General features: G+C 35.4%; 1 protein-coding gene across 1 annotated transcript in view; it reads right to left on the bottom strand.

Annotated features, from left to right (window-relative positions):
* NEK10 (NIMA related kinase 10) overlaps positions 1–25,361 on the bottom strand; it is a 76,533-nt gene that overhangs the window by 44,335 nt on the left and 6,837 nt on the right. The window contains 17 exon segments of the mRNA XM_056482844.1: positions 6,609–6,683; positions 13,154–13,262; positions 13,449–13,570; positions 14,156–14,201; positions 14,754–14,809; positions 14,812–14,892; positions 15,425–15,551; positions 15,667–15,754; positions 17,103–17,167; positions 18,866–18,943; positions 20,983–21,044; positions 21,536–21,675; positions 22,185–22,221; positions 22,224–22,408; positions 23,789–23,844; positions 23,846–23,893; positions 24,843–24,923. Of these exon segments, the coding sequence (XP_056338819.1) occupies positions 6,609–6,683; positions 13,154–13,262; positions 13,449–13,570; positions 14,156–14,201; positions 14,754–14,809; positions 14,812–14,892; positions 15,425–15,551; positions 15,667–15,754; positions 17,103–17,167; positions 18,866–18,943; positions 20,983–21,044; positions 21,536–21,675; positions 22,185–22,221; positions 22,224–22,408; positions 23,789–23,844; positions 23,846–23,893; positions 24,843–24,923 (1,456 nt within the window).

Genomic DNA, 25,361 nt, shown 5'->3' with positions numbered 1-25,361 from the left:
GACAACACAAGCTGTAGCAAATTCTATTCCACAGCAGCTCTGAAATAGACCTAGATGTTTGATAACTGATTTCAAAGAAAGTTTCAATTTCACCTAACTCCTCTAAGAGATTTATGCTAAGATCCCTCTGTAGCAAATGAAGTCAGATAGACACATCAGGTGGTTGATTCATCTCATCAACTAAACATAATTTTTAAGGTCGATGGGATGAAATGCATTATAGGAATGTCTATATTTTCCATTACTTTCAGTAATCATCTAGCTGCTTGACTTGAATAAGATGCCCAGCTTTTAAATTGCTGCATATAAGCAAGATGACTCCCAGCCACACAGAGATTTGTTTCTGACAGTAACTTGTGTCTCACAGTAAGATATGAATTAGATGACTTTGCAAGTATTTGGATTTGCTGCAAACTAATATACAAGATAATTAACTAATGACAACCTTTCTGTTTAGCAGTCACATTCAGTATAGATTAAATGGAAAAACAAAACCAACCAGAAAAAAAGCAGAGAAATGAAAATTTTACCGGAATAAAATGGTGATTTCACTCTTATTTTGCATAGAATTGAAAATTATCATATCTAAATAAAATCTGTTGATCCAGACTCCCTCAACAACCATCACAAAAGTCAATACATGAAATAAGCACACAGGCTCATAGCATAATAATCTGTACATATTTTATTGTATTTTTATTTAAAAATTATTGCTTCCTAGCTTGCTTACAAATATCAGCTGAAAAGCTAAGGTTACATGGGAAACTGAGCAAAGACTAAAGAAAAGGAAGGAGGAGACTTGAGACACCACCTCATTCTGTTCAGCTCACTATCAAACCACAGCAATGGGCACCCTTGAGAAATAGACCAGAAGCAAAATAGATCATGACACCTAAATGGAACTGTCGCATGATCCTGCAATGAGAAAAACATTCAATTACACAGTTTTCCTCTCCATATTCTCTCTAAAAATCCTCTCAGGAATAAGCTAAAGCTTTTATCAGTTCTTCTTGATATAGGAGGAGAATCAACATAACCATTTATTTGCAAATAATAATCAACAAAACCTATACACAAATACACAAATTACATTTACATATCCTTCTTCTCCCAATTTAATAACTTGGCACCTTGCTCTCCATAAAAATACACAGACTATTTGTCTGCAAGAGGAATCACATAGTTATTAACACTATATGACCTCTCTAGTCATAAAATAATTTACCCCTGCTTGTGCAGACTAAATTGTGGAGAACTTAGAGAGACACTGGGCAGTAACCCAGGAAAACAGCTTTCTTCAGCAGAGTAGATAGCAAATGCAGACATACAGGTCTGTCTGAAATCACGGGGTATTTAACTTCAAATTCCTTCATTTGGAAGAGATAGAACAAACCAAGGAAAGACTAAGCTTGAACAATCCTTGATAGAGCTTTGAAATCTGGCTTCTATGAAGCCAGAAATTGTAAAGAAATGGTAAAAGAGCAAACAGGCTCTTTAGGAAATATCCAAGACAGCAAGACAACACATGAATTTCAAACAGCACACTATATACTAAGCAGCAAAGTAAAGCAGAACAATAAATAGTAAGTGATAGAAATAAAATAGGAAGAATTTGCCAAGATATTAATACAGCTAACATCTTGAATACAGAGTAGAATGGGAAAGGCAGAAATAAACTCAACAAAATGTTTCTAAGTCCTGCAGTTCAGATGTCATAAGAACATAGTTTATCCTAATGGAGCTCATTTAACATTACTTAAAATAAAAATGAAAGAAGAATTCCAGGAAACAAATGCCAGTGACATTGGACTAATAGACATTTACGAGATGAGAAATTAGTTTGATGAAATGACTAATTTTATCCTAATAAAAGTATTCCTTCATTATCATTATCTCTTCCAAAGAGATAATCACATCATAATTATTATAGATTAAAATAATTGCTGTGCAATTTTTAGAAGTTCTACAGAAATAACTATTTCCAAGAAGTACATTGTTGATTTATAATGCATTATGGTAGTAGAACAGTATTTTTTTCCTTCAATATAGCAGTCTAAAGTCACCATAAAGTCTATAAAATTATTACAGACTACACCTCATCCCTCACCATTAAAGTAACTCTGTAGAAGCTGGATCAGCACCACACACTTGATAGAAAAGAAGTACAGAAAACTGTTTTCACACTCCCTTTCATGTGAACAACCTGTGCTATGACTTTAAGCTACTTTCAAGCCTTACAACTCTCCTCTACTCAGGATAGGAAAAATATATAACATGGACTAGCCCATATTACTTCCAAGGTGTCCTGCTTTCCTTTAGTCCAGGGTTTTTTTTCCTTCTCTCCCTGTCCTAGTACTATCTCTTATGGTGAGACTTGTATAATTACCACTGGAACCTTTTTCCAGAGATAAATACAGACATCTTCATGCTTTCTTACTTTGTTTCACATAATTTCCGGCTTTACTCTCAAGTATAATGCTACCTCACACTACACATGAGATTAAGTAAATTTCCAATGTCAGGTGACATTAAACTAGGCAAACTTCTTACTTAATAGAAACTGTATAACATTTAATCATTTGAACATCTGTCAAGTACTTATAATACCTATAAATACTTTAAACCTCTTCCTTGGGGTTTATCCAGGTGTCTTTTAAGTCACAGGGTGCCCATAATGAAACATAATGTTCTATACAGATTTTTCCTATGGGTTCCACACGGGGACAGTACTGCCTGCCTGTCCAACCTGTATTGTCCCTGTGGATTCTATCTCCAATTGCACTGGACTTTTTGCTGACACACATTATTATAAACTTCTGTCTACACTACAAGCAAACTTTCCCAATTGTATTTCATTGCTATCTTTTGTTCTCAGAGTGAACACTTGTATTAAACAACTTTCAGAAGATCTTCTGGCAAAAAAATCAGTAATAATATACTGAAAGGATTATTTAACTTTTGTTACCTTTCTGTTCAAATCAGCAAATCCCCTCCAGGAGCCATCTATTCCATGAATATCAAAACTAGCACAAGACCAGTTTTGCACTAGTTTTCTGTTTTCCCTCACCATTACACAGTACCTTCAGTTTCCTATTCTCTTGGTTATCTAAACACACCAAACTACTGTCACACTACAGCATATACTGCAGCTTATTTGGAAGGTAACATTTCAGCTGAGTTAAAAGCCTTTTTTCTCTAAGACTGAATTGTTTCACTGCTTGCTATCCATCACCAAATTTTTACAAACATTGAAAGAACTTAAACTCTCAAATTTGCTTGAAATTGGTGAAATGTTTCAGATTCTATTTTTTGAGGAAGAAAGTACTGCTGAGAAATCTGGTAATCAGTTTGACAATATATCATCATAAAGGCTAAAAATAATGTGTGAAAATACAACACACTCTCTCCTCTTAAATTACCTTTCCCAACACAAAAATGCTTTAAATAAGTGAAAATACTATGACACCACAATAAGCAATGCAGCTACTCCAGGCCTCTACATGAGAAATCATACCAGAATATTGATTTATGCAATGCTCTCACAAGGTATGGTTATAAACAAAAGCAGTGACCAGTACTAGAAAAGAAATGTGGTCAACATAACACAGTATACAGACATAATGTGTAGTTTTACAAACAGGAAAAAAGATCAAAGAATATTTTCTCCTCCACGGCAGAGAAGATGAGCAATACAAGTAAAACAGCACCTCCAATTTCCACTGAAATAGGAGTTTCCTATTTGGGAAGGGACATATTATTTTACTAGGGAATTTCCTCAAAACACCACAGCAAGCAAGAAAATTCCTCAACATTAGCACAAAAAGCTAAATAAATAACATTATTCTGTGCATCAGTTTTCTAACATTTGCAAACAATTTTGTTTCAGAAAGATCAAGTTAGCTCACCAACTAATGTAGAACTTTCTTGCCTGCTTCTTAATGACATCTGAGGGATCCTCTCATAGTTTCTCAACAGCTTATAAATATCAATCAAGTCCTCAAAGAATTACAATGGGATTCTCTATTCCATCCAATCTCAAAATTTGCTTAACTTTCCAGAGTTAATCTAAATTGTATCTATACATATACAATTATATACATCTCTTGATCTGCTGGCAATATGGCCTCTCTTCCTAAATCACAGTTGATTTTTTAGAACAAAGGAATGGAAGGTATAAATGAAAGAAAACATAATTCTCTATAACCATGTCTCTTCTGGGAAGGCCTGTGAGACAACATGATAATAAAGACTGTCACCACTAACTTGGAGCAGATTGTTTCTAGTGACTTATGAGCTGGGAAAAGATTTCAGGATTCATTAGAAATTCCCTAAAACAGTCTTTTCCTCAACTCTTCATGTATTAAGTGTAAACACATCCATTTAATATATTTGGTATTCTAAACACACACATTGCTGGAATTTTTAGATCAGGGAGATAACCAATTAAAAGCAATTTAATTAGTGTGAGAGTTGAATACAACCTAGTATGAAGTAAAACTAAAAACCATCACAATCACAAAGCATAATTATATAAGCCCCTCTCTAAACATAAAACAGTGTCTGCAGTTATAAAATTGCATTAGCAAATTGATTCAGTCAAGCCCAAATACAAACATGTTTGGTACATACAGTGATGTGTTTCTATCTGAACCATTCTGCATAACACTGCTTAGTCAAATTTAAACAATATAGCTACAAATGCTACTTTTGACATTTATTGTTTTGTTTCTGTACTATATTTTCTGCTTCAAGAAGAGTGGGTTGCATCTCAAACTACTCAAACCTGTTACCTGTCAACTCAGAAGAAAGCCATTTCTGCCATTCTAAGATGAAAACACTCTCACCTCTCTCTCTTTTTGGTTTGGTTTGAGTTTTTTTGGTTCATTGGTAGGTAGGCAGCCCTAATTTTTTTACTTCTTAATAGACTTTAACATCTACTTAAATTATAGAAAAAAGGACCATTAAAATTCTAATCCAAGCACTGCTTAAGTGCTATAGGCTCTGATTTCTCCTTCAAGACTTGTGCTAAAATACTCTGTCAGTTCACCTTATTCCTGTGAACAGGCTTCCATTTCAAAAAGCCCACTGTCACACACACTACTAACTAAGCACCTTGAAGGTGGCCTCCAGTGCCTGCTGCTGTTTGCAAAGCCTTTTTAGTATTCTTAAATTATTATGACATTGGAAAGACTAATATCTTAGCCTGTCATTTTAAATATTACTTAAGCATGTATTTTAAATACAAAGACATCTGTACTGTATCCTTGTTCTCTTTTCTGACTGCAGGCAGACAAGGATCACTGCTTCCATGATTTTGCCTGTGGAGTAGAACTGACAAGTAATGTCCCAAAAGATCACTTACCTGGGAGACTGCAACATGTAAGGGACATTTTATCCTCAATCCTGCATCAAAATAGCTGGATAAACAGGTAGGAAAAAACCTGCCAAAGTTCTAGCTCTGCTGTGACAATGACAGGGTATGAGAATAATAATAAATATAGTATAAGCAAAAATTATATTTATGAAAGTATTTAAATCTACAGAACACTACTCTCAAACAAAATTTTCCTACAAAATATTAAAAAAGCAAAAGATATCAGTGAAAACAAAACAGGCATCTAACAGAGGAAAAAGAAGAAATAAATGTAGATAGGATAAGAAAAATTACAATTCAGTGAGCTTGAGGGCCACAGCAGCATGGTATTAACACCTCTGGCATCTCTATTTTTAAACCAGTTATTTAAAAGAGCAGAATAACTTCTTATCAACAGCTTCTCTTCCCAGATATAAGTGAACAAAACAAACTGATTATTTCAGAGAAGCTGAAAAAGCATATAACTGGTACACCAAATTCCTACTACACTTCATATACCCAAACTATCACTCACAGATCCAATGTCACTCAGAGACTGTGCTATGCTTCAGGAATGTTGGGACAACCAATTAAGGCAGCCTTGCAATCCCCTTACCTTTGGTCACTACAGACTCTAAGCATTAGTCTTCCAAGGTATGTGAACTTGAATATTTAACATATTACAAGGTCTCACTCTTGAAGCCATTTTAGGATTTAGGGATTTTTAGTGTCAGTCATTGTCATTCTAGCACTAGGAATTCACAAGAAACAATTTCAAAAACGGCAAAATGAATTATGTTCAACTGCCAAAAGCCTGAGTTCATGACTCACTCTTAATTTAGAGGAGCAGCCAGTAGCTCCCCTGATAACTTGGAACCTTTCATTACTTATCACAGCCTACAGGCCAAACATTCTCACAGGTATAAAGCCATCACATGTGCTGGTGGTAACTGATACTGTTTACATACCTTTTCATACTTTAAACACACATTTCTTTATCTATAAGGATATTCTATATATAGATGAATAAGTTACTACACTGCTGCAGTTAGTACTTTTTTGCACCAACTTAACTCCCAGTAATCACCATGTGTTGAGAACAGGCAACATCAAAATAGGCAGGTAACAAACTATTGTTGAGTAGCTTGTGACTTGTACTTTTTTCCTTACTCCATTGCAGCTTCCCTATCTGCTCCAGGAGTAACCATGAAGGTGGAAGTCACTGGACTAAAAGTTACATGCAGGAGTACTTAACCCCAGTATAGGATGGTTCCCATTACTGATGCAAGTTTGCAGTTTTCTTGCTTTTCCTTTGCAAGCCCAGAGTCAGCTACAATAATAAAAAAAAAAAATTTAAAAAAAAAAAAAAAAAAAGACAAAAAGATTCATATCTCAACAGCCACCTTCTCTCCATGACAATCAGTGCTCAGTCAAAACAGCTGAAAAGCTGGGAGAGGGTGGAAGGGAGGATTGGGATTTTTTTTAATCTTTTACATTTCACAGAACTGGACAATATTATCTTTTTATCTCCACATTCATCAGCAACTTGAATCAGGCCTATCTGCTTTAAAAATACTATAAGCACATTTTTAATGGTTTCAATCTAAACTACATGATCAGTTTCAGGTTCCTACTCATATATTTCAATAAACTGTATTACAATGGTACCTATCTCATAAGCAGTGATTTCATACTAATCTCTAATAATCTAAATTTATGGTAATTATTTTTCTTTCCTTGAAATTATGACAGTTGGGAAGTGTGGACTTTGCAAGTCATTCAATTTCAAGGAGCAAGGGGAGGGGGGACCTAATAACTTGATAGTTCATGTTCAAAGACAGAATTTGGTAAGAAATAACAGTGAATCTTAGCCTTACCTTGTGAAAAGAGCTGTAGATTTAGATGAACATGTAATTATGTTAATATAAGTGCCTTGTGTAATTATGTGCCTTGTGTAGTCTTTCACAAAATGTCATAGTCTTTAGGGATTATATTTTTAATCAAAGTTCCATGTAAACAATTCAAGATTGTTTTTTTCCAATTCAATAATCTACTGCTGCCTCCACACAACACCAGAGCTAAGAAATATCACAGTCCTTTAAGTCCAAGCAAAAAGAGTAGAAAACACAGTACTTGATAAATCCTGTTAATAATTTTTGTATTGCAATACTACTTCAGAAGAAGATTTGTGTTGTAAATAATATTGTTTAAAATATTCTAAGACTTCTGTTCTACTTGGACAGAGCCCATAGCATGCCTATTCCAATTGCTTTCACTGTGACACAGTTCATAAAATTTTTATTTCAAAATGTTACTACTCATCAAAAGAAGCCGGAGATCAGAAGAAATATAGGTAAGAAAAAATTGGTTTTGTTGGTTCTTGTTCAGTGCAAGTCTTCAGGGTGTGAAAATTCAGTTCTTCAATTCAGAAGGGCCTTTGATAAGAAAGCCAAATCTAGACACTCAAGCCACAGATCATTTTTCTTTGAACAAAATATCCAAAGAAGGACTAGCTCTGCAGTGCTTTGAAAATGTAAATAGAAAGAATGCTAAATTAACAGGATAACCAAGAAGCCTCCCTTTTCCCTTGAATTAAGGCAGTCCTCAGGCAGTTCACTCCAAGAAATACTAATCCCCAAAGGACCAGAGGTTTTTGTATATTGACACTTCCCTGAATTAATTGGGGTGAATCATTCTAAATCCCTTCCTTTGGAATTCTTCATATGATATTTGATGAAGGAAGAGTATTGAGACATTACAACAATCAATAAACTCAGTTTCTGGTACTTAAATGATTTAGTAAAGGAAAGAAGAGAGTTCAAGTTATGAGCTCTCAGTTATGGAAATAGTGGTTTATTTTAATACAACATGATTATCTGGAGAAAAAAAAATAGAAAGCAAGGGGAAAATCAACCAGATGGAGTAAATACTTTTAGGAGTGAGGCATGCAAAAGTTCTCTGGGTAAGCTGTTCCAGAGCCTCAACACCCCCCCTCAGTAACCAATTTCTTCCTCATATTTAATCTAAGTCTAGTCTTTTTCAGCTTGAAGCCACAGCCTCTTGTCCTGCCACTACAGGCCCTTGTAAAAAGTCCTTCTCCAGCTCTCTCATAGTCCCCTTTGTGTACAGAAAGGTGTTCTAAGGTCACCCCAGAGCTTTTTCTTCTCCAGGCTGAACAATCCCAACTTTTTCAGCCTTTGCTCACAGGAGAGGTGCTAAGTGCTTCACTCCTCTAATCCTCTTCACAACATTCCTCTGGACCGACTCCAAAAGATCCATGTCCTTCTTGTGCTGAGAACCAAGACTTGGGCACAGTATTTCAGGCAAAGTCTCACCAGAGTGTGAGGTATTACCTCAGGTATTTCTTTTTCTGTACAACCTATACAGAGATATTCAGAGACCATCCTAGAAGAGGTCCCCCAAATTTAATCTTGCATTGTGCCAGGCCAGCTGCAGATTTCTTTGTATGAATTCTTGTTTTCTTTCACCATAGGTCCCTGCCAATGGTGAAATTGTTCTACAAAGGCCACCTGTAGAACATTTCTCCATGCATTCAGGATAAACAAGCATAATTCCATGGCAGGTTTATTTTTTCTTCTCTGACAGCAAGGTGGCAGTGTCTCCCACTCTACGCAATCCTATCCTTTTCCACCAACATAAAAGCAGAAATTGTGTAAGTGATCTTCAAGGGATTTGGAATGTGAGCAGTCCCATTCTCATATATATGATATGCAATTCCTATCTGTGAGTCCAAGAATTGTCTTAAAGCAGTACATTGGTGTGGCTGTTGCAGAATTAAAGTCTGAATCTCTAAAAGGTCTTTCTCCAGTGTATTAATCACTTCACTAGGTTTTTTAATCAAAATATACCATAAGAATCTGAAACTAAGGCACCTCTCTAAAGAAAATATTTTTAGGAACATTAGTTGCAGATGAATGATCTGCCTTTGTTATACTGTCAGCCTGCAGATTCTCATAGCAAGAGATTAACAAGAATTACTATTTCCAGAAAGACTGAGTGAGGAAAAGAAAACAAAGCAGTATTATGAGATTCTTTCATAAATCAAAATCATGCCAGCCATATCCTTCTTACACAGTCACACAACACTGCTTCACAGGCAGTCCACTGGAACATTGCTCTAGTTAGATCAAAGCAACTTTGGGTCCATTTTCAGATTTGAAAGGCTCCAGAAAATTGAATTCTCTCTATTTAGTATGCGTGTGCAGCTTGTAAACACAGAACTATAGTTTTTAGTAGATCTTAAAGCAAACCTTCTCTTTTTATAAAAGCTAACAGGATAAATTCAATTCAGAGATTTCTCAGCATTTTAGCATATGCTTCACATTCATCTGACATTTTGTTGTAATTTTGTAATGGTTTAACCCCAGCCAGCAACTAAGCACCACACACTCAATTTCTCACCTTCCCCACTGGGAAGGAGAATAGCAAAAAAAGAAAATAAAAAAAAATCATGGGTCAATGTAAGAACAATTTGATGACTGAAACAAAATGAAATATTACAACATCTCAGTATTATAATATTAATATCAATTGTAATTAAAATAAGGTGGGGTAGAATAAAACTCAAGAAAAATAAAAGATGCTCACTGGGGTTGCTCACCACCTACCGAAAGATGCCCAGCCACTGGCAACTCCTGGCCAACCTGCCCCAGTTTATATACTGGGGATGGCATTCCACAACATGGAATATCCCTTGGGCTAGTTCAAGTCAGCCATCCTGCATGTACTCTCCACCCCCAGCTGTTGTGCAGCTCCTTGCTGACAGAATATGGAAAACTGAAAAGTCCTTGATTTAGAATATAAAGTCCTCAGCAGCAAGTAAAGTGTTCTCAGTTTGTTATCGATATTACTGTCATACTAAATTCAAAACACAGCACTGTATCAGCTACAGGAAAGAATTTATTCTATTCCAAACAAAATCAGGACAAACTTTCACCAAGAACACTTGAAATGTACTAAATGGACAGTATGTTTATTCTCAACTATTGTGAGATATAATCACCAAGATCATGAATGCTCCAGTCTTTGGCATACATGGACTGTATGAGTTAGGAGAAATATCACAGCATGCATCTATACACTACATATTAACTATCATCACAGAGAAAGTAAATTCATCTTAATTTCATTCAGATTGTAAAAAAACAAGGCTTAAAATTCACAAACAATAGATAAAAGTTCTTCAGGTCTCCCCAAAAATTCAAAAGGTACTACACTTGTACTAGTTGTAGGACTAAATGAAGTGAGTGTTTGTTTAAATACTGTAATATTTTTGAACTAATTGCTGTAGAAGTCGTCCAAATAAGTTTCTGCTCTTCCCATTTTTCTGAACTCCTGTAAATCTTTGTCAGAAACATAAATGCGAGGCAATTTTGAGCTTACCCTTGAAAGTACATTTAGACTTCTCCATATTTAGAATGGACTAAAGATAAGGAAAGGTGGTTGAGACAAGAGTGCCCCTCAGTGGCAGTATGTTGATATAAAATACAATGATATGATACTTTAAAATCATAATTTGAATATTTATTTTCGTCACTCAAGGACAAATGCACCATTAAATCACATTCTTCCAAAACTGCATCCTTACTAAGAATCCGAGGGCGTTTAGCATGTACAATTTAATAATGAATGAATATAAATATGTACATCATGAGGTAAAAATATTTACTATGAAACAACAGTTGCTAAATATTTATATCTGAGTGTTTTGTGGATGGGGTGTGCATGTACCTACATTTTCCAGTTATATTTAAAGAAGATAAATTGAATTTTGTGTCAAGACCTCTCACAATAATTCTGCAACATTCAAATTATTTTCTTGTGTCATGAGCAGCAAGAAAACATGCAGTAGTTCTTTCAGAACTTCAAAAACTACAGGATCTGAATTGTGGAAGGCTTGCTGTGTGTACCAGGTTGCATTAGTTCACTCAAAGATTTAAACTATGCCATGTTTTGTACTTTGTACTGATCACACACATACTGCTTTCAAAGTCTGTCCCAGAACCTGCCTGGGTTTCTTCCTCCACACTGATGATTAAAGAAGCACACATCAAGAATATTCACTACTACAGACTTATACAAATAGCACCTCACTGTAGGTGATCTGGGAACAACTGAAGGATACTAAACAAATTTACGGAAGAATTGGAATAGAATAGATAGCTGTTGAACTTTGTATGTTCATTAGGACTTGTTCTGTAATCTGGTTGTTTCGATATTTTTGCTAATTTAAATAAAAACAGGCCTTGAAGAATAATTATAATTTAGATACTTTAAAGCTCAGTCATCTCCTCTATCATATTTACCATCCATAGATGCAAAAAATACAGCCATGGCTGATGACACAAAATTTGCATTAGCAATAATTTTACTTCTGTTCTTGGGAAGGTCATGGAACAGATCCTCCTAGAAAAGTTAATGTAGGAGACAGGGAGGTGATTTGAGACAGTCAGCATGACTTCAACAAGGGCAAGTCCTTCCTGACCAGCCTAGAGACCTTCTATGAGGGAGAGACTACATCAGTAGGCAATGGAAGGGCCACAGCTGTCATTTTATAAGACTTCTGAAAAGCCTTTGACAGGTTCCCCACAACAGTAATTAATGAGTGGACTGCTAGATGGATAAGAAATTGTTTGAATGGCTGCAGAGGTTAGAGGTCAATGGCTCCAAGTCCCAATGGCCACCAGCGACAAGTACTGTCCTCAGAGGTCCATAGAGGGGTCCATACTGGGACCAGTGTTATTTAATGTATACACTAATGACATAGATGGAGGGATCAGTCTAAACAAATTGCAGATGACACCAAGCTGAGTGGTGCAGTTGGCACACCTGGAGGATAGGATGCCATCCAGAGGGACCTGGACAAGCTCAAGAAATGGGCCCATGGGAATCTCACACAGTTTAACAAGACCAAGAAGAAGGTGCTGCACCTGGGTCAGTATCAAGAGAGGCTGGGGATGAACAGATGGAGAGCAGCCCTGGAGAGAAGGATTTAGGGGTGCTGGTGGATGAGAGAACATGACCCAGCCATGGGCACTCCCAGCCCAGAAAACCAAACATGTCCTGGGCTGCACCCAAAGCAGCGTGGCCAGCAGGGGAGAGAGGGGATTCTGTCCCTCTGCTTCCCTCTGGTGAGACCCCACCTGGAGTGCCACATCCAGCAATGGGGCCCCAGCACAGGAAGGACATGGACCTGTTGGAGTGAGTCCAGAGCAAGACCAACAAGATGATTGGAGGCATGGATCACCTTTGCTGTGAGGAGAGGCTGAGAGAATTGGGATTATTCAGCCTGGAAAAGAGAAGTCTCCAGGGTGAACTAATAGTGGCTTTCCAGTACCTGAAAGCAGCCTCTGAGAAAGATGGACAGGGACTTTGAACAACAGCACATAGTGACCAGACAAGGGGGAATTGTTTCAAACTGGAAAAGAGTAGCTTTAGATTATATATTAGGAAAAAAATTCCTTTACTGTGAGGGTGGTGAGGTGCTGGAACAGGTCATCCATCCCTGGGAGTGTTTAAGGTCAAGATGGATGAGACTGAACAACCTGATCTAGAGAAAGGCCCCCCTGCAGGAGGGGTTGAAACTAGATTATATTTAAGGTCCCTTTCAATCCAGTCTATTCTGTGATTCAATGATTTCACACAGTATAATAAAGAAATAATTTAATAGATTCCAAGTATGATAACCAACACTCAGAAACCAGAAACCTTCTCAGAGTTTCAGTAAGGAAATGCTTCTCAGGTACATCTTGAGAAATTGTCTTCAAGCAAAGCAGTTCTACTTATTAATTGTAACTTTGTCTTTATACCCCAATATGACATTGTTTGGAGTGAGATCTTGATGAACAATCCTTTTCTCTTTATGCAAATAATGAAGAGCTAGACAAAACTTAAAAGCAATCAGAAAGAGCCTTACAAAGATTTCTAACTACAACCCAAATAAAGGCACATTAAATTCACAGCTAAGTATTAGTGACTGATGCAATAAGCATTACTTTGTCATTTGTTGGCCTAAAAGCATGGTGCTACTAATTACATGTAGGAAATTCCTGGCAAAAAGAATGAAGGCCCTTACTTGAATAAATATATGCCATATTCTGTCTTCTGTAAACTGTTGTTGTTTTTCCTTCAAAGAGTGAAAGTGTTCTCCCAATGGCACCCCCTCTGTGAGCTCTATGACTATTTACAATCTGTCATCTCATAAAAGAAATTAACAGAACATTATATTTTATATAATATATTATTATATTTTATACAGAATCCATTTTAAAATAGATATTTTAGGTAAAAATGTATTTTAAAAGCTGTTATTTTTTACTCTTTAAAAATTTTACTTGCACAGACACATACACCTTAATCTAGTTCTACTCTTTTTTGTTAGATTTTTTCCTCAATTCATATCACAGAATGATAAGGAAAACACTGCCTGATAATCACTCAGCAGGCAGGTGCATGTAGATAACTTTATAGAAAAGAAAATTCAAACAATATGGCTGGCAATCTCCCTATTTAGCATTTCAATTGTAAACTCTGGATCTTCAGAGGAAAATAGAGATGTCTACATTGCATCTAGTTTTACAGATAGAGAAACAAATACAAATACTTTTTTTTTTTTTTTTTTTTTTTTTTTAAAGAATATAGACCTCTTTGAACTTGTAGCGGTTCTGGAAGAAAGATTATTGCTCAAATTTGACACACTCCTGCCAACCTGTAAGTGGTTTTATCATATATTTCTATTTCTTCATTATGTACACTGTGGTAATTCTCCACATTTATACCCACTTTCCAAGAAGGTTCTGTAATACCATACAACATTTGGATGATAAAGCTACAATGAGCAAAGAGATACAGATGCTTAGAATAGTTAAACTGATGGCACGGTATTTAAAATGTTTAGCTGCACATAGGAAGGGAGGATATTACAAAGATTCCACAAACTTGTTTAGGAACTCCAGTGCATCTTCACTGTTACCTCAAATGCAGATAAATGTTGCACATTACTAATCAGGAGGAAAAGAGAGTTCTAGTCCTGGTTAAACACCCTTAGCTCCCTCAAGCACTCCTCACAGCACTTGTGCTCCAAACCCTCCACCAGCTCCAATGTCCTTCTCTGGACCAGCTGAAACACCTCAATGCCCCTCTTGCAGTGAGAGGCTCAGAGCTGAACACAGGATTCAAGGTGCTGCCTCACCAGTGCCAAGCACAGGAGGACAGCCACTGCCCTGGTCCTGCTGTTGGTGATGCAGGCCAGGGTGTCATGGGACTTTTTGGGCACATTGCCAATCAACATGCCCAGGCCCTTTTCCACCAGGCAGCTTTCCATATGAGAACTCAGTAATTCAGAATGCCTACATATCAAACTAGAGTTCATGAGACACACCTGCTCCTTGATGATGGTCAATTCAGAGACAATATTTTTTACTCCTGCCTCTCTCTTTTTTTGTCCTTTCCAAAAGCTTGATTGCATAAATTGACTTCTTTCATTGCCAGGAGATGCTGTTCATCATGTTTTCTAACCTATAAACAAGGTAAAACCTTTGTACAATAGATATAGGATGGGGATAGGAAGAATGGTATTATGGCTACCAGATTAGTTATCATCTCACAGAATTTATAATTTTTTTTTTTTTCGTGATTGATGTAATTAGTAAAAGAACTATAATCCAGCAGTACAGGTTAGCAGCACACTTCTGAATTTGCACGGTGTTTGAAGCAACATTATCTGTGTTTTTCAGTTGAAATATGCTTGAATTATTGTGGTTTTAAACAGATTTATTAGCCTTTGAAATAGAAAAATGCTGTTAGTGCAAAGGAATTAAGAGAAAGTAAGGTAGGAAACCTAAGAGATACACTGGTCAATCTTAAAAATACAAAATGGAACAAACAAAATCACAGCAAACACAACCAACAAGCTCAGATCCACAAAAGCCTTTTTGAACCCACATTTCCCAACTGAAATTCAAAGGCCAGTTGTGCCTAGAACAGGTATTAGAGCGTCTTCATGAAGCATTCCCTCAAATCTGTAAAATAATAGAAAAGAAAAATTTAGCTTATATACACATCAAAAAGCACCACTGCCAAGGTGCTCTAAAATTGCATAATTTCCTAAATGCTTTGTGGGTGCCTTATTCTGCTTCATGTTCTCAATACTTTCAGCAATTTGCTTCAATACATCCTCCTAGTCCTAAATTAAATGACAAATAAATACATTTAAATATTTATGCCTTTCTTGTGCTAAGAATGTGCAAGAATATGACTCCTTAAAACTACGAAGGTTTAAGGCTTTTACTTACCTTTAATACCAACCCTTCATAAACTCTGATATCATCCACATAATATCCAATATCAATGAAGATTTCAAACAAGTCAGTAGGGAAAAGTCTTGAAAAGTACAAATTTTTTTGTATCTTTTAGAAACAATGTACACAGGAGCTATTAATCTACAGCAGAGACTTTTCAGTGTTTATTATTAAAACTTAATTCATAACCTCCTAAATAGTACACATTTTTCACTAATGTATTAAGATATTAAGCCTCTAACACAACATACACAGGTGTTTAAGCCCCTTTTAAAAGTCAGGCTTCAGCCCCCATTGGTTGGGTATTAAGATAAATGCCAATTCTCCAAACAACTGTAAGTCTTTAAAGTCAATGCACCTTCTAAATTCCCAGTAATTTTATTTTTTTTCTTACAATACTTTCTATTATGCTTTTTATCACTGTATCTGAGTTTCTTCTTAATGCATTAAGTGATAGGATTAACATTTGTCAGCAAAGAATCATAACACCCATTTTAGAATTTTTGGCCAATAATCCTAGTCTAAAAGATGAAAAGGACTGAGAAAAGCAAAAGCCAACAGATAAGAGGCAGCAATTGATTATTTAGATGCTTGACTGAAGTTTTGTTTCTTTTTAAATTTCTGGAATAAGTAGAAATGTAGATTAGGTATTTGGAAAATTCAAAATACAGTAAATTAGTCCAGAATCTTCAAAAATTTGTCACCACCCATGAAAATTCATTATAAACTGAGGCACTTCCAGTACAAAATCCACTTTTTAAAAATAACAGACAATTAATATATAGAATTCTAGTAATTTATGATACATTTAGAAACATACAGCAGCAGTATTGACAGGCAGACCTCCTAGAAACTCTGATTACTATTCTAATGCCACAAATCACAATGTAAGATTTCACACAGCCTTTGTAGTCAACCTGGTGAAATGGTCATCTTACAAGTAAAGATTGATTGATGGAAAACATTTTGTCCATATTGATCCAAACCTTTCAGTAAACACTCTTAAGTAAAACAGCTTGATGCAAAGTCAGACACATGGTGAAGGAGTAGAGAGCTCAGAGAAAAAATTTAACTGCTTCCAGTTAATTGCTGCTACCCAGGACTGCAAATTGCTCCTGCTAATCTTCAGGGTAAAAGTATGCTCTATGGCCAGTAGTGCTAAATCTGCCCTAAACACATATAAAAGGTTAATTCATGGAGGGAGAAGGAGTCCACACAGAGCTAGGTTGTGTGGCATGCACACAACAAGTCCCACTGGACACCTAATCCTGTAAACTGGCACTGATGCAATGCAGAGGTGACTACCTACAGCTGTGGACAGGACAGAAATCGCCCATTACAAAACAAATTACATTAAGAAAATATTTATTTCCAATTGGACTTTTGAAAGCTATCCTAAAAGAGTTTCACAAAACCTATGGTTAACATACCTTTTAAAAGTATATTGATTCCTTTCCACACTGAAGAGAAGTCTCAAGGCTCTGAAAGAATAAGACTACAGCAGGAAAAGCACTTCAGTTAATGAGAGATTTTTAACACATGTGGAAAAGCCTGATCAACAACAAGGATTCCCCTTGATACCTTACGCACTGTCAAACTTTGTATTTAAATGACAGATTAGCTTATTAACCTGATAACAAAGGGAATAAAAATATTTTAAGTTCCTCCTGTATTTTAAGAGCATGCAAGGACATTTAGGGGGAAAAACAAGTGGAAAAAAAAAGTTGGTGACAACAGTTACAGCACATGGTGAAGCACACTTAAATCTTGATCATCTCCTTCCATTTGCAGATAGCTCAAGACAGGAGACCTGCTTTCTTCTCCAATGCTGAAAAAAGTAAATGTAATCAGTGGGTTTGTAAAGTTGCAGTAAAAAAGCAATTTTCTGAAAAATCCAGTGTGAAATACTATAAGTTCTAACAGGGACAAAAACAGAAATTTTTTTACTCTAAATTTGTCATATTTACAGAGAGCTTTATGTACTTCAGCTTCTATCTTCATATACCTTAGTTCCATTACAAATAAAGTTCTTTAAAACAGCTACTGGCAGGTGTTTAATATGTATGCTTTGATGCAGCTCATCTTTAGTTCTATTTGTCAAGACTCAATGATAAGGCCCATTTATAGCTGAGCAAACAAAGACAGTCCTTAATTAAGATCACTAAGGTAGCATGGCAGAAAGAAACTGAAAATTTAATCACTGAAAGCACACACAACAGGGCAGCAAAGCAACCACACCAGCATTGCAAGAATTCTAAGAAAAACATCTGTGAAACTCAAAAAAGATATTCCAATAGCTGCAACTGTATTTCCTACCAATAACATTTTTAAAGGCAATACAGGTAGCAGTGTGAGAAGCTGAACAAAGTTGAACAAAAACATACTTCTTGCCCAAAACAGATTTAGTTTTCATGTGTTATTGTTTTTTCACTATCCTAGCACAGCTCTCTCATTAGACAGTGGAGTAGCTACATAGCCATGTTAGTGGCTCTGTCAGAACAAAGACCAGGTGAGAGGCAGGGCCATGAAAGCATTCAGCTGTGCTAAGGACTTTGTCAACTAGAGCAGCAGCAGCTGTGCTCATCCCTGAACCTCCAGCACCACATTTCTGAAAATCTTAGAGACACACACTACTGCATAGGGCCTGAGAAAAGCTACCAGGTAATTAATTACTACTGATAACCTTTAGCCTAAGTTGACTCAAACCAGTACATTTATGGCATGTAAAACCAAGAGCCATTCTGTGCTTATTTGGCCTATATTTATTGTACACTTAAATTTTCTGTATTTTATACACTACCTTCATGTATTTTAACATCCACAGCACATTCCTGTATTTTATTTAATATTCAAAAATAACAGATATTAGTAGAATGTCAAATCTAGAGTGAGTTTCAATGAAGATCAAGGCTCTGTAAAGAAGATCTGATGATAGACAGCCTGAAAAAGTAGAGGAAAGATTATCACAAGAAAAATATTGACTACCCATTATATTATATGAGGTGCCAGAAACAAAGTAAATCAGAAAAGAAACTGAGTCTCTATTTAAATTTCAGTTCCTATTAGTTGTTTTTGGGTAGAGGATTCCCCTTTAAATATTATTTTTACTTCAAAATATACTTTAATTCATAAAAAATTCTCAGGGACTTGGGCTTTGGGGCTTTCACTGTGCAATGATGATAAGGGGAGTTACCCGTAATAAACTGGCTTGTTCAGCATTCCTTTCTTTGTTTGGTAAAATTTGCTTTACCATTGTATATATTGCATTTGCCTGGAAACAGGAAAAGGTCAGCATTAAAAGTGCCCCTTTGCATGCAAACCACAAACAAAAATCAATGTTCAGATAAATCAGAAGCAAATACCAATGGACAAGTTCTCAACATCCTATTGCACACCTAAAATATAAGCTTAAAGGTGTGTAAGAATTAAATGATTGTTACATTTAAACCAATACCATAAAGACAGCCTGTGAACAGATAAAGAAGAAATCCTTCTATCTCCAGAGGTGAAGGAAATTGCAGCAATAGATCTCCTGTCACCATATTTTGAATTGTCAGAACAAAATTCAAGTCTCAATAAAAATATATTGGAAAAACACCAAAAGTGATGGCCTGAGAGGACTGTCTGTGCCTTCAGCAGGATTTTGTGAAAACCATACTGATTTCAGCTCCCATTTTCATGCAACCATGTGTCCTCCACTATTCCACCCACTTTGTAGGTCTGCCAGATGGGCACTGGTAGATTAAGTTGGAGTACTGCTCCCAGTTACTTGACAAGGTCCCTGATGGAGACTACTCTCCTCTCTAGAAGAGCTGAAGGGAATAGGTGCCAGCTCTGCTGACGCCCTTCTGCAGGTCCTGATGTTTTCCTCAACTGTTCATGAAGGTAGAATTGAGCTTAGACTGTGGTTAAGCTTAGGTATTGGGCTGTGCAGTGGAGTCATTAAGTCAAACACATTCTGTTTGCCACCAGGATTACTGCAGGCTGCTGCCAAGGCTGTGACAAGGACAGAGGATAGGGCAGCTACAGCAGAAATTCCCAACTGCCTGATCCAAGAGCCCTTTGACACCAAATGATATAAACACTTACAGGTTACTCAGATTGACCTCCTCGGCACATAACTGGAAAAGCTGCACACCTCTTCCCTCTGCTTTTAACCCAAGTGAGTTGCTTCACCTTGTTCACCATGCAACTCTCAAAGTTCTATTAGCAAAAAGAAAGAAGTAGGATTTAAAATTACTACAGTGGTATTGTAGGGTGGAACTCCAAATGAAATGAAGGTGCTTGAGGCTGTGTCTTGATCTGAAAGGGGGATGTTGGCTGGTATTTAAACAAAAGGAGAGGTTGCTGTCTTTTAACATAGTGAGCAGAAGTTAAGTTTGAAATTTCTTTTCCATCTCTGCACATTGTACAATTTTTAAGCAATTTACTGACACCATAGTTACCATGTACTGCTGAGGCAATGCAGAAAACCTCTCTATTAAAACCATTTAATTTAAAAAAGTAATATTTTATTTTACTGAAATAAACAGCCTAAAATAAATAGTCCTATTGTTTAGACAAAAGTTGTCTAAATCAGTACAGTTTATTGACAATTTCAGTGCTCAAAAATAATTTTTTTTTCCTAGACTTACTTTCTTTTCCCTTAACCAACAGTTTTGAAATACACACAAACCTCTTTCCCATTCACATTTAAGGTTCTTGGTCTCTCAGTTCCTCCAGGAATATCTCTAGTTGGGTTTTAAGCTAACTTGAAGGCTTTGATATAAGATTTAGAGTTTATGAGCTGGCTACAGCTTTCAGCTGATATTAATGTCATTAATATTTATATCTTTGACTAGGTTTGGAATACAACCAAGGATTTTAAGAATGGTTTATCACTGGACATAGAATGCCAGGAAGTTATCTCAGAAATACCATACTCTTAAGAAAAGTGAAATTGTTTGTGAAACAACATGCCAATTTTAAGCTGCATAGTTTTTGTATTAAACATCATGAAACTCAGGATCTGCATTTCTCAGTTTATTCTGTGATTACTTTTATTTACCATCCACTTTTGAATATGACAAAAGCATGGCAATAGATGCCAAAATGAATCTTGTCTGAATAAAGTTGTTTATTCTTGCAGACACTTGTGTTGGTAACCTTTGCGTCTATGTCTCTATTATAATATGTCTATTATAAAGAAACAGAAGTACTAAAGTTATAGAAATGTATATTTCCAATCTCTTAAATTATGATAACAAGGCACAACAATTAAATGAAATTATAAACTATAATGCCTTACTTAACCAAATAAAATTTTCCTGCCTGTACAGCCTAGTAAGCATTAGACTCATTGAACACCAGTCCAGTAACTGCAGCACAAAAAGCTAAAATAAAAATTCAGAAGTAACATTAAGGGACATTCGACTCTACTGAGAAATCTCTTCCAAATGCAATTTGCTCATAACTACCAATGAATTCTCACCTGACTAGGAGTCAATAGAAGACCACTTTGAAATCATATTGAGCTATCACAGAAAATTTAAATAGTGAAGAAAAATATGATCAAATAAAAATAATCTCATGCTAAAAATAAAACTAAGTAACTAAATAAATAAATAACTTTTTTTGTCACTGATTTTACAGGTGAAAAAATACATATTCCCAGATACTTAATACTTTATACTTCACTTCTTTCTAACAAAAGCATACTTTTTGAAAATAAGTGCTGGTATCACACATTTGAAAACAAACAAATCTAATTTGATGCTCCTACTCCCTAAAGCAGGTATAAAAATTAACAGTTTTGTAACACTTTGATTCCTTTTGCACAAATGTATGTAAAGACACAACAGAATATTAGACCTTATAACCCTGCCTGCATGAAGTGAGAAATTATTTTCTTGTATCTCATCAGGACTCAGCCCATCTGACATATGAAGATGCTGGATTCTCCCTGCTGCGTTTGCACTAGATAAACTTTCAACTGAAGAGCAGTCAGACACAAGACTTCTATCCCTGAAAGAAAAAATAAAACAAAAATCAGGTTGCAGTGTTAAAAATGCCTGAATATGTCTTAATGGCTTAATATGTTTTTGTTAACCATTCCCAAAGTTCTGAAAATTTGCATGTTTTCACTAAATGAGCTAATTAGCTTTGAAAAAGCAAACAACAGAAAATTTAAGCAAAATATTCCTTTACCATGTTCATCAATTATTTTTACAATTCTAGCTCACAAAATAGATGTCTGATTAATAGGAAAACTAAACAGACAGTAATGCCATATTTATGACTTATTCATTATTTAGTTTATACACTGAAAATATGAAAAATGCCTTAGGATAACAATGAAATACAAAAGGTTGAAAAATATATTGCTCATTCATTATAATCTAAACAGCCTTTTAAATTCTGTTGGCATCACAAACAACTGAACAAGCCAAAGATGCTATTTGATAAAACAGGGTTAGGTCAAATAAATCTTAAAAGAGCAAACAGTCTTGTACAATTGAGGACTGAAAACCTACTCCTGTAACATATGAAGGAGCTGCTTGATTCCACTCAGATTCGAATTTCCACACTAGTCTCAGGACCTTCACAAAGCTGTACCAGAATCCAAAATATACTCCATAGTAGTTTGATGTGATCAGAATGGAGTAAACTGAGCAAGACTGGAACTTCTTCATACATTTTTATTTGATCTTTGACTTGTGACTCTACACAAAGGAGTCATATCAACTCTGCTGTGAGCCTAAAAAAAAAATCAACAAGAAATTTTGACAATAATTTCATCATTAATTTGCATTGTCAGTTAGCAAATGGAAAAAATACACAGGAAGTTGAAAAAAAGAGCAGAGATCTCCTATTAAAAAAAAAAAAAAAAAAAAAAAAAAGAAGTTTAAACAACCTAAAGTCACTGCAACCTGGTTAAAGTCACTGTTTAAAAAAACAAAAGAAGGCAATCATCCAAACATTCACAAGGGATAAAATTATATTTACATTGAGTTCAACTGCCAGCTGAGGCACCAGGCATACCAAGCCAGGATGGGAGGTGGCCAGGAGGGCTGCAGTCATCCATGGTACCACCTTTTTATTAATGACATTAGTAGTACAAGTAGCACTGACTGCATGAACCTGTGAAGTCCATCTGTGGAACTTGTATAGTCCAGTTCCACAGATAACACAAAAATGCATCATTCTTCTCCAGTATAGTTAGAATATAATGTTTAGAAAGTGATTGGATATATCCCTTAAAAGGTTTATATAAGACTTTCATTAACTGCAATAAAGGTGGAAAGAATATGGTTAAGGATATCCATTTCCACTTGAAGCAAAAAAGCTCCATGTGTGTTTAATGAAACATGTGAAGTCAGAGATCTGAATCTAAAATTATCCTTAACTGGCATTGAACTTCATTATCTTTCTGTCTACATTCAAATTCTAACTCTTACATCTAATTTTTGATTTACATATAACCTAAATAATTTTCAAACCCAGAAACTAAATAAAACCTTTTCATATATTAATTTTCTCTATTCTTAGTCACACATAAGGTCATTTATATGAGTGAAATAGTTAAGCATAAAATTTTAAAAACCTCTTCAGAATTTTAAAGGTGATAAGTGATGTATTATCAAATTTGAAAGTCTTTTCTCACTGAAATTCAGTAATGCTTTGCTAGTAGTCTTAGCTGAGATGATTAAACAATAGAAGCTGATGATTTTCTGATGAAGATGTGGGATCTGACTCAGCCTCTGGGATAAGCTACAGTAGCTCTAGGTCTTGCAATTTTACTAGTTTATATTGGGCACCCCAGGAACTGTCAGGGCTCAGCATGATTCCCATCTAAAAACTCAGGTCTGGCAGGAGAAAGTGATTGCTATCACTTTATGGTAATGTTGCAACTCATTTGCACTGTACTGGAGGCCATCAGTGTAGAGAGAGGAGATGGATTACAATAAAACTGCTGCAAAAGATTTTGCCATTTCAATATGTGACTGAAAATACACAGGTATCAGAATTTGACCTTGGGTATATTAAAGTGGTACATTTTTTAATTCCTCTAAATACACACATCCCTAAATAAAAAAGTCAAAATTTATTTTAACACGACTAGTCCACAAAGTCTCACTTTTTAGAGGGAAAATCATATTCATGTAATATCACCAGCAAGTTCTCAACAATGGTTGAGCTCACTTATCTTCTCCCTACATTCTAGACTACAAATTGATTATTCCTGGCATTTATATCAGATGAGATTATATGAAAAACACGCATTGCTCTTTTGCTTCCTTCTTTGTAAATCTGATGAATTGTTTTTTCCCTAGTCTTAAGTAATAATATCATATGCACACACAGACTTAAAACCACAAATATATTCTAGGTCAAGGGTAACAACAACAATTTTCCAATTTTCCCAGTACAAAAAAAGGTAAATGTGAATGCATAAAAATAAAGACACAAATATATTTTGTGTCTTACTGGTAATTAAGCAAATGGAGTACATTTTTAAAAACAACCATAATTCTATGAACGTTTGTAATATACTCCAAACTCTTTCCTGCCCAATCTAAATGTAACACAAAATCCTACATTTCATTCAGTGAAGAGAGTTAAATGGAAGTTGAAAATGTATGTATAACATCATTTAAAATAACACAGACATTAAAAAAAAATAAACTGAATCAGAGCTTTGGGAAGTCTGGAAGATATCACATCAATAACAGCAGTTTTTCTTCTACCATTATGGATGAAAGTTACTCTGTGCCCTTTTTGCTCTTTTTCCCTTTTCTTTTTAATTTAACCACTAATTAATGAGAAGAGGGCACATATACATGGATTTGGCTGCATGAGTTTATTATTTACTACACTGAATAATACTCTACCTGATTATTGTGAGGCACTGTTATATTAAGCTGAGGACAAAAGATTTTTAAATGTAGGAAGTCAGTAGGAATTCCAGAATCTTGCATGAGAACTGCAAAGACAGATTCTGTGATTCCAGTCTTGCAGACTTATCCACATGAACAAGAAGTCTGCTGCAATGACCCACGTTTCTACTTAGTTTCTATTGCTTCAATATAAAATTAAAACCATTTAAGTTTACCTCATAAAAAGCAGTTTTAATACTCTGTCAAGAGAAAACATTTAAAAGCTTTTATTAATTTTAGCACATTAAGTTGAACCTAGCTTTCTGTTAAACTAGTCAGAGGAAGGAGGGCACCAAAAAACACATGGCTATCTCTGGCAGATAAATTTACTAAGGTCTGGAAAAAAAACATGAAACAAGGTAAGTTGATGTGTGATTCTTTGTAAATATAAAGTATATTATTTTCTTTTGTGACCCAAACACATATAGAAATACTTCTCGTAAAGTAAAAATTAAGATACTAAATCCTCACACAATATGTTAAAAGTCTTAGGTGCATTTAAAGTGCACCTAAATATACACTTAGAATACACCCAGTAGGACAAGCAAGGATGTTTCTTCTCAAACTACATTTACTATCTGCTAAAGCATCTCTATTACATCGCTGTAAAAATTTGGTTTTGTGTAAAACTTCAGAACTCTAAATCAGGCCTCCTGAAGTAAAAAGTTAATATTCAGCTTATATTTAAACAGCACAGTAATTTAAGGCCCTGTAAGGCCTGTATTTCTGTTCATGATTTATGTCTAAGTAAACTCCATATTTGTCTAGATTCTC

The sequence above is a fragment of the Oenanthe melanoleuca genome, chromosome 2 (genome assembly GCF_029582105.1).
Source record: "Oenanthe melanoleuca isolate GR-GAL-2019-014 chromosome 2, OMel1.0, whole genome shotgun sequence".
Lineage (NCBI taxonomy): Eukaryota > Metazoa > Chordata > Aves > Passeriformes > Muscicapidae > Oenanthe > Oenanthe melanoleuca.
The sequence above is the reverse complement of the archived record's forward strand: the minus strand, read 5'-3'. Positions and strand labels throughout refer to the sequence as shown.